The sequence below is a fragment of the Vombatus ursinus genome, unplaced genomic scaffold (assembly GCF_900497805.2).
Source record: "Vombatus ursinus unplaced genomic scaffold, bare-nosed wombat genome assembly UNPS02004184.1, whole genome shotgun sequence".
NCBI classification, from domain to species: Eukaryota; Metazoa; Chordata; class Mammalia; order Diprotodontia; family Vombatidae; genus Vombatus; species Vombatus ursinus.
In genome coordinates, this window is record NW_020943962.1 from 45,347 (window position 1) to 60,497 (window position 15,151).

The following is a 15,151-nucleotide window of genomic DNA, read 5'->3' on the forward strand; positions in this document are numbered from 1 at the left end:
CACACACACACACACACACACACACACACACACACACACACACACACTACGTAACAACAACAAAAACCCTTTATGATCTGCTCACCAATGCAGTCCATGTTGAGTGAATTCATTACATGCCGAGATGTGACTGCATTCTCTATTTTCAGCCTCCGAAGAACCAGACTGGCCAAGATGGCCTGGACTCTCGCTGGGAGCAGGCTGAGTCCGATGTAGATGGGCACGTAAAGGGCGTAGCGCAGCCAGCAGAGGAGAGGAGTTGCCACCCGGCCGTTGGGCGTTTTAGCGATTTTCTCTATCGTTGGAAACAGCAGGAGGGACCGAAGAACCTGAAAGCAGAGCACAGGGCACCGTGAGCGCCACATTCCGGCTCGCCCTCCACACTGAGAGTGGCAACGGCGGCAGCTTCTAGGAGGCAACCACCAACCCCACTTGACTTTGAAGTACAGAGAAAGAAAGCTGGTCCCGCCGGAGGCTGCCTCCCCGTCACTGGCCCGGGCCACGGCTGGGCCGTTAGCCTAGGGGAGGGCACGGGACTGTTCTGGTAGAGGCACCCGGTAGAAAATCACATCCAAAACTTCTGAGCCGAATGTGACACTAAGGCCACAAGCCCTCTTCTCCGCTGCAGCATCAGTCTCCACAAAGCAGACCCTGGAATCTCTGAACGCCTGAAGTGGGGACTCGCTCACTAATCCAGCAATTACAAGTGGGAATGGCTGACGACGGTGCCACAAGAGGGCAGCACACCGAAAAAAGAGCCCCTTTCCTGCTCAGACGCTCTCAGCCTTCCGTCCTTCTACAGGGTGACCCTGTTCACTAGGGTCTACCAGGAAACGACCTGAATAAAATTAAAACAACGTGAAAAATGGCTCAAGTTGGACATAATGGAGGCTGGGTGAAAACGAGGGGACGGCGTCGATGAAGGTGGGACCGGAGCTCTCTCAATGTGGGCAAATGTGAAAAAAAATGCCCACGCCCGTCCAATTCACCGAAATGGAGGATTCATGGTCTCTGAGTTACTACGACGCACACAGAGAGATGAGGAGCTCCGGGGGTAGACGCTCCCCACTGGGAGGGCCAGGGCTCACCAGGAATTTGGAAGACGAGGCCTTGGGAGGAAACCGACACACACGTGGCCAAGTGCCTGGTCCAGGACTGTTCACCGAGGCGTGTGTGGGTGTTGTTCAGTTTTCACTCCTGTCCGACTCTCCGTGACCCCATTTGGGGTTTTCTTGGCCAGGATACAAGAGTGCTCAGCCATTTCCTTCTCCAGCTCATTTTACAGATGAGGAACCTGAGGCCAACAGGGTGAAGTGACTTGCCCAGGGTCACACAGCTAGTAACTGTCTCTGGCCAGATTTGAACTCAGAAGACTTACGTCTTCTTGACTCCAGGCCTGGCACTCTATCCACTGTGCCTCCCAGCTGCCCATGTACACAAGGAGTGAATGTCAGTGGCAGGATTTACAGTTACTGTCATAAAGACCGAAAACACCAATAGACAGGATTTGTGAAATTCATCTTTTCTCCAGCATCTGTGAGTTTCAAGAATTCAGAGGAGATGGGACAACCTGAAGTGAGGGGCACCACCCCACGTGGCCCTATGAGGAAGCTGCTGTCGACCTGAAGAAGCAGAAGGAAGGGCAGACACGAGGAAAAGTGGGCCACACCTGGGGCGCGGGGTCGGGGGAGCTTCTCCTCCATTGTCCCTTGTTTCCCCACCACCGGCAGCCCTCACTCTTCCAGTGAGAGCAGACCACAGGCTGGAGTTTGGGGGGCTGGCACCCTGGGGAGGGCCAGAGGGGACGGGAGGCTGGACAAGATGCCCTCCATGTTCTTTCCCAGGGGAGCCTCGGCGAGGCTGACAAGGGGCTTCCCTCCCACCTCGCACACATGGGCCTGTGCATCCACTGGGGGCGCTCCAGGTGAGAAGGCCATGGCTTCTGCACAACCTCCCTTCCCTACAGCAGAACACAACCCGAGTCATTGGATTAACTGAAGGAAGAGCAGACATAGAATGGATTCCGGGGGTATGGCGGCTCCAGGCACACAGAACGCCCCCTCCCCGCCCCCAGCAGCTCATGTGTCTCCTCAGCGCCTTTCCTGCGCCTCTCAGATACCAGACATTCAACTACCTCAAACTACTGTATTTGTTCTGCATATGCCATTTACTTAAGCACACCAGGGAGAAGGTAAGTTCCAGGGTGGTGGGGGACATCTCATTCTCTGTGTCTGCATCCCCTATCGAGCTCAGTGCCTGGCACACAGTAGGCTCTTAATAAATGCTTACAACGGACAGATTGATTGATCCAGGGCTCTAAGGCAATTAAGATCTATGTTTACATTTTCTCATAAGTTACTAAGATGACAAAATTTATTTTACTAGTTATCAATTCACTCTGAGCCCTACCTAGTTTATTAAATATTATTCAACAAATTGAAGAAATCTTTTACCATAAGCTTTTGTTCTCATTTCTATATACACGTACACATTTTGATGTGTGTATTTCTATATATATATATATACACATATAAAATATATATGTACTAAAATTTATATAGTGCCTGTTATGTGTCTGGCACTTTACAAACATTATTTCATTTGATCCTCACAACAACCCTGGGAGATAGATGCTATTTTTGTTCCCATTTTACAGACAAGGAAATTGAGGCAGGCAGTGGTGAAGTGACTCGTCTAGGGTCACCTAGCTGGTAAGTATCTAAGGTTGGATTTGAACTCAAGTCTTCCTAACTCCAGGACAGGCTTCTATCCATGGGACATCAGGCTTAAAAACACATCAAGTCAACAGTCAATAGCTAAGCAATGTATGACCAGTATATCCAACAATAAAACAAAGACATAAATAGCCACTTAGAAGGCATTTGTAAGAACACTGATCTGGCAAAGACAAAAACGAGCTGATCCTCAGGACTCAGCCCCAGCTCCCAGGACGGCAAGCTAAGCTCCTGAGGTGGGCCTTCTCTGGGGCAGACGATGGGCGTGTGTACGAGCACAGGCAGAACCACCACTACGCACCTGGGGGGGGAGGGTCCTGCTGAGAACTGAAGTCTCCCCTGACCCCCTCTATTCTGCCTCTGGCTCTCTCCAGAGAGCAGCCAAAACACCTGAGCATTCTCCCCATCGTGTCCCTTCACAAGACAAGACTAAAGGACATTCAGGCTCTCCACAGAGAATTTCTCTTGGCCCTCTCCCTCTGTCCCTCCCTCGCTCTACCGCTAGCACAGGTAACTTGACCTCAAAGACAGAAAGTGGCTCGGTGGGCACTCCCCAAGAGGCCACTCCTTCCTAGAGCCACGCACAATACATGGTCTCTCAGGGAGGATTGGGGGAAGCCAGGAGGCCGTTTTCTCATTATAAAAAGCATTAGAATCAGAAGCATCTCTTCCTACAAAGCATTTAACACAGGCCAAGAAGAAGGCAATGAGATGGACAGCGGGTAGATGGAGGTGCCGTTTTTGCCTTCGAGAAGCTTGTGTGATATGCCACTAGTCAGGCTGCCCAATAAAGCAGGACTCCTAGGCGGCCACAGAAGAACGACCGGAGGAGGACAAGGCTGGCTGCCCAGCTCTGTGAGCTCCGTGGCGTCCTCAAATCCTCCCCCTCACTCACACTACATGTCCACTCCACTGCCAATTCTGCAAACTGATTCTATGTACTACTGGTTTGTTTGCATCCTGACCTTTATGGATTGGAGAATGGCTCTTTACATATTTTTCACAGAAAACTTCTGTTAGAGAAGTTTGCTGAACAGATGATTTCTTAGTCGATTGAGAAAAGTTAACTAAAGCAGTTGGTGGTACAGGGGATTGAGTGCTGCTCCTGGAGTCAGAAACACCTGATTTCAAATCTGGTCTCAGACACTTAGTAGCTGTATGATCTTGGGCAACTCACTTAACCTCCGCCTCAGTTTCCTCAATTGTAAAATGGGGATAATAGCACTACCTCATAGGGTTATTGTGAAGATCAAATGAGATATTTGTTAAGTGTTTAGCACAGTGCCTGGCACATAGCAGACTCTTAATATATGTTTGTTGCTTCCCTTTCTAATTCCACCTGCACTGACTGGGCCAAAGTTTTTCATATTCATGTAATTAAAGCTTTCCATATGACATCCCGTGATTCCCTCTATCTTCTGTCTGATCAAGGACTCATCCTGTCTCCATTATTATGAAGAGATTCTTTTCCAAGAGCTTCTAATTTTCATGTTTACACCCAGGTCACGTCTCCATGTGGAGAGAACGGCAGCATTTGGTGTGAAATGCTGGCATCGTCTTAGTTTCTGCCACAGTGCCTTCCAGCTTTTCCTGAGCTTTTGTCAAAGAGCATGTCTTGAACCTAGGAATTAGTCTTGGGTTTATCAAACACAATGATACTTGACACTATGCTGAATTGCTTCTGTGTCTTACACAACAAAGACTTCTATTGATTAATTTTGGTTTTCACCAGTACTACGGAGTTTTGATGATTACGGCTTTGTAGTATAATTGGAGACCTGTCCCATATTTCCACTGTCCCCCACATCCCTTCCCAGTTTTCATTATTTTCCTGGAGATTCTTGACTTTTTGTTCCTCCAGAGGAACTTTGTTATTATTTTTTCAAGTTCTATCAATTAATTCTTTGGCAGTTTGGTTTGACACTTAATTCTTAAATTAATTTAGGAAATATTGTCATTTTTATTACACTGACATATTAACCATGTACAATTAGCATCTCTATGATTACTAAGCCTGCCTTTATTTCTGTAAAGAATGCTTAGTGGTTGTGTTTATATTATATAATTCCTGTGTGTGTCTTGGTAAATGGTCCATCAGACATTTTATACTCTCTGCAGTTACGTCAAAAGGAATATGCTTTTCTATCTCCTCCTGCTAGCTTTCGTTTGTCATATATGGAAAGGTTAATTTGTGTGCATGTCATTTAAAATTTTCTACTTTGTTGAAGTTAACTGTTTTGATTAATTTTTTAACTAAATCTTTAGGTTTTTTTCTCTGAGTAAGTCATTCTATCGTCTCCAAGAAAGAATAATCTCATTTCCTCTTTTCCCATGCCTGTTCCCTACATTTCTTTTTATCTTATTGCTACAGCTACTGTGTCTAGACCTGAATCAAATTACAGTGGTGACAACAGAATTCTGGCTTCACCCCTGATCTTACTGGAAAGGCCACTAGTGTTTCTTTATTACAAATAATACCAATTTGGGGGTTTAGATAGACACCATTTACTATATTATGGAAGTCTCTTTATTCCTATACTTTTTTTTAAAATAAAAACGGGTGTTGGACTTTATTAAAGGCTTTAAAAAAACTACTGATATATTGTTAAGCAATGGCTTTCTAAAAAAGAAATAAAAGCTCTATAGTAAAGAATTAGATGGAGAATAGGTGAGAGAGAAGGGAATCAGTTAATAAGTATTTATTAAACGCCTACTATGTGCCAGACACTGAGCTAAGTGCCAAAAGTGGTAAACCTTACCCCAGAAATGAACTCCATGCAAACAAGAACAGACCAAACAGAAGTCAATGCCAACATGAGATAGTAAGAATATTAGAAAAATCAAGATTGAAAAAAATTAGAAGAAAATGCAATATATCTGATATAAAAAAACAAATAACAAGAAAAAAGGTCAAGGGGTGATAACTGTGGACTCCTAGAAAACTACGATAAAAAAAAAAGCCTGAATACTCTATTTCAAGAGATCATAAATGATTAGCACTAATGGGTAAAGTTAGAAAGAACCTGCCAATCGCCTTCTACAAGGGAACCCACAAGAGCATCTGCAGAAAGGGCAGAGCCAAAGGCCAGAGCACCCAGAGAGAGGCTGTTTAAGAAGAATCAAGGAACCAAAGACTCGGGAGTTTGTAACAAAAATAGGAGGTGATCTTGGAATATAGTATTCCGAAAGGCAAAATATAGAGGTTTACAAGAAAGAACAACTTACCATGCAAAGCTAAGTATAATCCTGGGAGAGGGGCAGCCAGGGGGCGCTGCAGTGGATAGAGCTTGGAGGCAGGAAGACTCCTCTTCCTGAGCTCAAATCTGGCCTCAGACCCTTACTAGCTGTGTGATCCTGTACAAGTCCCTTAACCTTGTTTGCTTCAGTTTCCTCATCTGTAAAATGAGCTGGAGAAGGAAGTGGCAAACTATTCCAGTACCCTTGCCAAGAAAACCCCAAGTGGGGTCATGACGAGTTGGCAATATCAAAAGTCTTGGAAGGGGATAGGAAGGGAACAGATCTTGAATACCTTTTGGACATTTTTTTTTCTGGGGAAAAAAAGAGGTGTTAAGGGGTGCCAGAGTGTATGGAAGTCAGGAAGACCCAAGTTTAAATCTAGCCTCCAGACACTATCTCGTTGACCAAGCCACTTCACCTCTGCCTCAGTTTCAACAGTAAAATTGGGATCATTAATAGCACCTACTTCCCAGGACTGCTGTAAGGATCAAATAAGATAGTATTTGTAAAATGCTTAGCACAATGCTTGGCACAAAGTAGGTTCTATATAAATGCTACTTATTATCAATATATAATAACAACAACAACAACAACAATAATGGCTATCACCATTATTATAGAGCTAAGTGGGAACTTTGAAATACACGCAAAAGAATCCAGGGATACCTAGAAGGAAAGGTTTATTTGAGCACTAGGAAGGAGCAGTCCCCACAGGGATGTTGTGCTGACATTCTATTGGGGGAGAAGAAACCAGCATCCCCACAGAACCCTCCCACCTTCAAAGGGAACACTGAGGGAGTTAAGTAAGACTGGTTCTGTTCCAAGGGCTTAGAAGGGAGAAGGACAGCAGGGTAAAAGGAGGCATGCCGATCCAAAAATCTCAGGAAAAAGAGAACTCGAGGCCCTTGACCACAAGCAGACAAATCAACAGGGAAAACATTAACAACGGAAGAAACGTGGCCTCCAGATCAGGCATGTAGGAATAAAGACTTCAAAATGAAGGGAAAGAATCCAACGCTTGATGAGACCAAGGACCCCATGGAATGTGAGGAGCACACGGACCGCAACATGCTGTTCCTGAGAGGTTTAAAAGAGAAATGAGAATTATGTGAGCAGAATTTATGTCCTGCAAAAATCATGAGCAGAATAGCAAAGCTGGAATCTGCCACAGCCAGTCTCACCAAAGAAACAAAGAAAGAACAATAGACAGACTGCAAATACACAGAAGTGAAGGACCACTTAGGAGAAGGGGAGCAAAACCCAAGCATGTTAACAGGAAATCTGCTCCCCATGACAATAAACACACTGATCTGGAAGGCAGGATGCACAGACACAACCTGAGGGTCGCGAGTGGAAAAACACGACAGGACAAAAAACCTTAGCACCACAATGAAGGAAATAAGAGAGAATTTGCCAGAACTACTAAATGTAGAAAATGAAATCTTAATTGAAAGAATTCACGGACTGCCTTCAGGAAACAACCTAAGGCTGAAGACTCCAAGACATACAGTGGTTAAATTTAACAACTCAATTCAGAAACAAGTTCTTCAAGCCATCGAGAGAAAGACCTACAAATACAAGGAAAAGGACATTCAAATAATACGAGACTATTCTGCCCCCACTAGGAAACTGAAGAGGGAACGGAAGAACGTGTTCTGAAGGGCATGGGAGCTCAGGATGCAGCCCAGAGTGACCTACCCTACAAAGCTGAGCTTGACCATTCAGGGCCAAAGATGGCCACTTGATAATAAAGATGAGCTCGAAATATTTTTAGAAAGAAAACCAGAACTGAAGAGACACCCCAAACAACAGAAACACAAGAGTGGTGAATAAATGCACACAGTAATAGAGCAACAATAGATATTGAGAAGAGGCTTCTTTCTAAATGTGCACAAGGAGACAGGAGTGAAGGCAGAAATCTGGAAGAGGTCACAGTGAAGAGGCAGTGGGGGCCTCACGGACAGAACCTGAGCACACCCTGCCTAGGGTGGATGCTTCTTCTGTGGGACAACTTTACAACCCAGGAGGGTACGTGCAAACAGGGAGGAGAGGTAGTGATGTGCTGGGGTCAAATCAATGAAGGGAAAGTAACCTCTGTGGTCCCAGGAAGAGAAGAGCCTATAGGAGAGTAGATGAGGAGGAGGAAAGACCGAAAAGGGGGAGGGAGGAAGGACACCTTACTTTGGAGGTTGGAGGGCATTCCACTGATGGATGTGCCTATGGGTAAAGGGAGATGAAGACCTTATGCTGGATGGGGCTTGGGGGTGGGGGTGGGATCAATGCTTGAATAGTCTACTTGTTTTAAATTCTGTTTTCCTTCTTTCCAACCTCCCATCCCATTGAAAAAAGGAGAAAAGAAACAAACTCCTTATAACAAACAGGCCCAGCCAGGAGAAATGCATTTCCTTCTTGGCTGTATACAAGAACACACGAAGTCCTCGTACCGTACCCTAAGCCTGTCACCTCTGTCTGTCTGAAGCGTCATCACATGTTCCATCACGGGTGGTTGCTGGTCATGGTATCGACCCTAGGTCTCTCATCTTTCACAGCTGATCATCTCTACAATGTCATTCCTGTTATAGAAACTGTTCTGCTCCCTTCACACTTCATCAGTTTGTGAAAGTCCTCAAAACTGACTTGTTCATTTCTGTTAAATGGATGTTAACAGTATGAATGGCTTTTCAGGTTCTGCTCCCTTCCTTTTGCATCCGTTAACAGAAGTCTTTTCATGTCTCTTTATCTACTTCCTCATTTCTTACAACACTGTAGTATCCATCACATTCACATAGAATTTATTCCATTCACTCCTCAAGACAGAGTTGTGTTTTTCTACCACAGAAGAGCTGTTATAAATATCTCTGTACATAAAGGATCTTTTCTTCTTTCTTTGATATATTTTGGGCACAGATTTTGCAGATATACCTGGGTCAAAGGGCACATGTTATTTAGTAACACTCTGTTATAATTCCAATTGCTTTCCAGAATGGTTGGACACACTTACAGGGCCACCAATAAGGCATCAATGTTCCTGTTTTCCTACAGCCTCTTCAACATTTATCATTTTCCTTTTTTGTCATCTTTGCTAACCTGATGACAGAGAAGTAGATTCTCAGAACCGATTAAATTTGCCCTTCCTCTGGTAGTGATTTGGAGCCTTTTCTTTTTATCACATGGCTAGAAGATAGCCTGGGTTCTTCCCTTCTTCCCTTCCTCATATCCCCAGACCAGAGGCATCAAACACGCAGCTCACCCTGGGGCCAGCAAGACTCCGTGTTGTTGTTCAGTCATGTCTCATTCTTCATGAACCATAGCACGCCAGCCCCTTCCATCCCCCACTTCCTCTTGAAGTCTGTCCGAGCTCTTGCTCATTGTTTCCATGATACTATCTGTCCATCTCATCCTCTGCTGTCCCCTTTTCCTTTTGCTGTCAATCCTTCCCAACATCAGGGTCTTTTCCAGTGAGTCCCATCTTCTCAGTGCATGGCCAAAGTACACAAGTTTCAGCTTTGATATTTCACTTTCCAGTGAGGAGTCTGAATGAATTTAAATATTGACTGATTTCATCTCCCTGCTGTCCAAAGGACTCTTAAAAGTCTTCTCCAGCACCACAATTCAAAAGCATTGATTCTGCGGCACTCAGCTTTCCTACTGTCCAACTCTCACAGTCATACATTGCTATTGGACTTTTTGACTCTGTAGACCTTTGTTGGCAAGATGATGGCTCTGCCTTTTAGTCTGCTGTCCAGATTTGCTGTAGCTTTCCTTCATTTAATTTCGTGGCTGCAGATGGCAACTGCAGTGATTTTTGAGCCCAAAATAAAAACTCTGACACAGTTTCCATTTTTTACCCCAAGCTTTGCCAGGGGAGTGATGGGATCAGTTGCCATGATCTGGTTTTCTGATGTTAAGCTTCAAACCAGCTTTTATAATACCCTCTTTCACTCTCATCAAGAGGCTTCTTAATTCCTAAGTGTGGCCAAAACAGATTAAAAAAAAATGTAATTGGGAAATAGGGAAGAGAATAAGCACTTATATAGCACCTACTCTGGGACAGGTGAGTAGGTGCTATTATTATCCCCACTTTACAGATGAGGAAACTGAGGCAGAGGTAAAGTGACTAGCCCAGGGTTCCATAGCTAGGAAGTATCTGAGGCCAGATATGAACTCCAATCCTTCCTGACTCTAGGCCCACATCTCTATCCATTGTGCCATCTAGTTGTCTCCATATTATGTAAATATCGAACAAAATAAAAATACAATAGAACATGATGTTAATGTGGTTTTCCAAATCATTATGCAGCTTACCAGGATCCTTATGTATAATGTAGTAGCCCTGTTTCTATCTGAATTTGACATGACTGTCTTAGACCATATACCAACTGAGAATGGTACTCATTTTAATAAATTTGAATCAGTTCCCTATATAACCTGGAAATGATCTCTTTATCAGAGAAAATTACTGCAAAGATCTTCCCATTTATCTGCTTCTGTTCTAATTTTAGCTGCATTGGTTTTGTTTGGGCAAAACTTTTATTTTCAAATGTATGTAATCAAAACTGTCCACTCTCCCTTCTGTGACTCTCTTAGTGCATGCCTGGCTGCTAGCTTGTCTTCCATTCACATCCTAAGTTTCTCTAATGTGCATATGCTGTGACCTTCAGTTAAACCATGTGTTTGTTTGGAACTTATCTGAGGTGTCCAGCGCTAGGTGCTCTGCTCACTCACCTTTCCAGCCATGCCTGTTAAAGGGCCCTGGACAGACACTGAGGTGCTGGATACATGTGCTTCTGGAAGCTGGAAACCTCTTCGGTCCCACTGACCAAGCTCCATTTTTTAAGCAATGCCAAGCTGTTGAGAATGACGTCTTCGTAGCACAGTTTGAGATCTAATACCTCGAGGCCCATTTGATTCTCACTTCTTTTATTTCTCTGGAGATTCTCCCCCTTTTTTAAACCTCTTTAAAAATTTATGTTTTTCTCATTCTGGAAAGCACAGGCATACTTGTTTTATCTTCCTTTGCAGATATGACGCTTTTTACAAACTGAAGGTCTGTGGCAACCCCGCATCAAGAGAGTCTATCAGCGCTACTTTCGCAATAGCAGGAGCTCACTTGCTTCTCTGTCACATTTTGACAATTCTTGCAGCATTTCAAACTTTCTCATTATCATTGTATCTGTTGTGGTGCTCTGGGATCAGTGATCTTTGATGTTACCATATGACTGTTTTGGGGCACCATGAACTACTCCCACAAAAGATGGTGAAATTAACCCATAAATGTTGTGCACATTTTGACTGCTCCATCCCCTGACCATTCCCCATCTCTTTCCCTCTCCTTGGGCCTCCCTATTCCCAGAGACACAACATTGAAATCAGGCCTACAACTGCCTCTAAGTGTCCAAGTGAAAGGAAGAGCATCATTGTCTTATTTTAAGAAACTGCTCCAGCCGCCCCAATCTTCAGCAACCATCACTTTGATCAGTCAGCAGCCATCAACATTGAGGCAAGACCCACCACCAGCAAGAGACTGACTTGTTGAAGGCTCATCTGATGGTTAGCATTTTTAGCAATAATGGGTTTTTTTTAAAATTAAGGTATATACATTTTTTTAGGCATAATACTATTGCACACTTAATAGACTATAGTACAGTATAAAAATAACTTTTATGTGCACTGGGAAACCAAAAAATTCATGTGACTTGCTGTATTGTAATATTCGCTTTATTGTGTTGGTCTGGAACTGAACCTGCAACATCTCTGAAGTGTGCCTGTCATTCTTTGGTAGTCTGATTGGTATGGCATTGAATATGGAAATTTATTTAGTAGCATTGTCATTTTTTATTATATTGACTCAGCCCACCTACCCAGGAGCAATTAATGATTTTTGAGTTATTTAGGGCTATTTCTGTAGACAGTAGTAACTGTTTACACATAGTTCTTATGTGTACAGTAGTAGGTAGACTTCTAAGTTTCTTATACATAGTTGTATATAGACAAAATAACTAATTATTTTAAATGCAATCTCCCTATCTTTCTTGCTGGGTTTTATTGGTATCACACAAAATTGCTGATGATTTGTGTGGATTTTCTTTGTATAGCTTCCAAGTTTGCTGAAGTTATTGTTTCAATTCATTTTTTAAACTGATTCTTTAGGGTTAAGAAAGAACTCTATTATCGACAAAAAGTGATCACTTTGCTTTGTCTTTCCCATGGCTGGCCTACTCCTTCGATTTGTTTTTCTTATCCTATGGCTCTGGCCAATATTTCTAGGGCTGTCAGATGGAAGAAGCAAGAATGGACGTCCTTGTTTCACCCCTTTTTGTTTTGGAAAGGATTCCAGCTCATCTTCATTACATAGAAATGGTAGCTCTGAGTGTTATATATACACTATTTATCATTTTAAGAAAAAGGTCCATTTTCCAATGTTTTCTAGTGGTTTTTAAGCAACATGAGTGTTGTATTTTGTCAAAAAGCCTTTTTTAACATATATTGACATAATCCTGTTACATTGTTCATGTTATTACTAATATGGTTAAGTTTAAGTTTTCCTAATATTAAACCAACTTTGAATTCCCAGTACAAACCAACCTGATTATAGTGTATAATCTTTCTGAGATGTTGTTTTAGTTTCTTTGCTAATATTTAATTTCAAATTTCTGAATCACGTTCATTAGCTTTCTCTCCTCTCTCTTACTGTTGTCTTTCTCTATCCTCCCCCTGCCCTGTCTCTTTTCTTCCCTCCCTGTCTCTATTTATCTGCCCCTCCCTCCTTCCTCATATTAAGACCACATCTGTGTCATAGAAGGAATCTGGCATGATCCTTCGCGCAAAAGTTTACAGTAATACTAGATTTACTTGTTCTTTGGATACTTGATGGAATTTACCAGATGAATTCATCTGGTCCTGGAGTTCTTTTCTTTAGAAATTCATATGTAGACTGTCCAATTTTTTACTCTGAAAATAGGTTGATTAAGTTCTTTATTTCTTGTTCTATTAATCTGGGTATTTCATATTTTTGCAAATATTCATTTATTTCATTTAAGTTACAGGTTTTATTGGCATATAATTGGGCAAAAGTTTCTAATAATAGCCTTTATTTCTTCTTCATTTATTGTAAATTCTCCTTTTTCATTTTTGATACTGGTAATTTGATTTTCCTATTTCTTTTTAATCAAATTAGCTTATGGTTCATTGATTTTATTGCTTTTTTCATTTCCACGTGTGGCTTGTTCTGTTTATTCATGTCTCCAGCTTCACATTCTGGATCGGGATGTGGTACACCAGCCACACTCCACTCCCTCTCAGATTCTTGGATGGGGTGGCAGGCTCTGTTTGTTTGGAGTTTGTTCTGGATGGGCAGGGAAAAGCCTAGGCTCCTGGGTCTATCGCTCGGTGGCTTCGGCCTGTCTCTGCCTCCTGAAAAGTTGGTGCCACCCCGACCATGTGCTTGATCAGCCCCAACCAGAGGCTGTAGATGGGGCTCTTTGTAGGTTCCCTAGAGAGCCCCTGGGTCTATGGACACCTGTCTTGGGGCTCTGTTGGCTCAGAGGTAACCCAGGCTCAGCCCCAGAATAGAGGGTGAGTCGTGCTGCTACATCTCTCTGGTTTCCTTTGATGGAGGTTCAGTGGGAGAGGTGGGCTCCTCAAGGATCTTTCCAATACTCTCTTGGGTCTCCTTTAGCATCACTCTCAGTTTTTCCTCTACTTCTCTTACTTGCTTCTCAAAATCCCTTTTGAGCTCTTCCATGGCCTGGGACCAATTCATATTTTTTGTGGAGGCTTTGGATGTAGGAGCTTTGGCTTCATTGTCTTCTTCTGGTTGTATGTTTTGATCTTCTTTGTTACCAAAGTAAGATAATATATTCTGACTCTTTTTGTGCTGCTTGCTCATGATCTCGGCCAATGACTTGAGTTATAGACTCTTTGTTAAGGTAGGAATCTGTTTCCAGTGTGGAGAATGTACCATCCCAAGCTTCAGGGGTTTTGTACAGCTGTTTTCAGAGATACTTCTAGGAACCTGTAAATTTTCAGTTCTTCCAAGGTGCTATGATCAAGGGTGAGATGTTCACTCCTTTCCTGGCCTGTGCTCTGGTCTATGAGTACTCTTTTCTGTCTTGGAACTGTGAAGAGGATTTCCTCTCCACAGCCACTACAAGCTCCACCACACCAGCACTCCTCCTCCCCCCAGGACCACCACCCAGAACTGTGACCCAGATCCAAGCACAGGCAAAGCAAGAGAATCCTGCACCAACAGAGAGATCCCTGCAATCCCCCTCTGATCAGCCACTTGATTCCCCCTAAGTCTGTGGATTGGAAGTTCAGGAGGCAGCTGCTGCCCTGGGGCCGAGCTTGGGGAATAGGGCTGGGACCCCGCGCTTCTCTCTCACCACAGAAACAGACTTTTCCCACTGACCTTCTAAGTTGTCTTTGGTGTTCATGAGTTGAGAAGTCTGGAAACTGCCACAGCTGCCTGTGATTCAATCCTCTGAGGCCTGCTCCAGGTTTGCTGCAGCTGACGCCAAACTGTGTTCCTCTCCCAGCCTGGTGCGATATATCTTCTAATCAACCATCCAGGTTGTCTTGGGCTGGAAATTTATTTCACTTTGTCTTTTTGTGGGTTCTGCTGCTTTAGAATTTGTTTAGATCCATTTTTTTATAGGTATTTGGAAGGGTTTGGGGGAGAGCTCAAGTAGGTCACTGCTTTTACTGCGCCATCTTGGCTCTGCCCCTGCGATACTCTCTTAACCACAAGTCTCTGATCCCTCTTCCAGCTGAGGGCCTTTCAAATGTTTGAAGGGTGATTTTTATGTGACTCCTAAGGCTAACCACACCAGGTAGGGCCTTGAGGTCCTTCACCTTCCTGCTCGCCCTCCTAATGCTTGTGCATGTCCTCCCTATAACACCCCAACCCACAAGACCTGAGAAACGGCTGCCTAAGAAACATGAGAGGAAAATTGAGAATGTGTGAAATTGGGTGAATGTCACAGTGAAATTAGAGGCTTTTATTTTGGAGGGGGGATGAGGTAAGAACTTGGAGATGAATTATGTGATAGAGCATTTGACTAATGAAGAAACCTTTTTGTTTTCAGGGAAAATGACCCTCTTTTCAGTTTCTTTGTACCCTGATGGATCTAGGAATCGGTGTGAGCATTCCTGCCAGTCACCCAGGCTCATTCCATCTT

The 15,151-nt window shown here is 43.6% G+C and overlaps 1 protein-coding gene across 3 annotated transcripts in view; it reads right to left on the reverse strand.

Moving 5' to 3' along the window:
• The window catches only part of LOC114053902 (lipid droplet-associated hydrolase-like), a 72,834-nt gene that overhangs the window by 18,789 nt on the left and 38,894 nt on the right, over positions 1–15,151 (reverse strand). For all 3 annotated transcript variants that reach the window (XM_027877033.1, XM_027877043.1, XM_027877026.1), the window contains exon 5: positions 86–329. In XM_027877033.1, the coding sequence (XP_027732834.1) occupies positions 86–329 (244 nt within the window). The remainder of the gene's footprint in view (positions 1–85; positions 330–15,151) is intronic.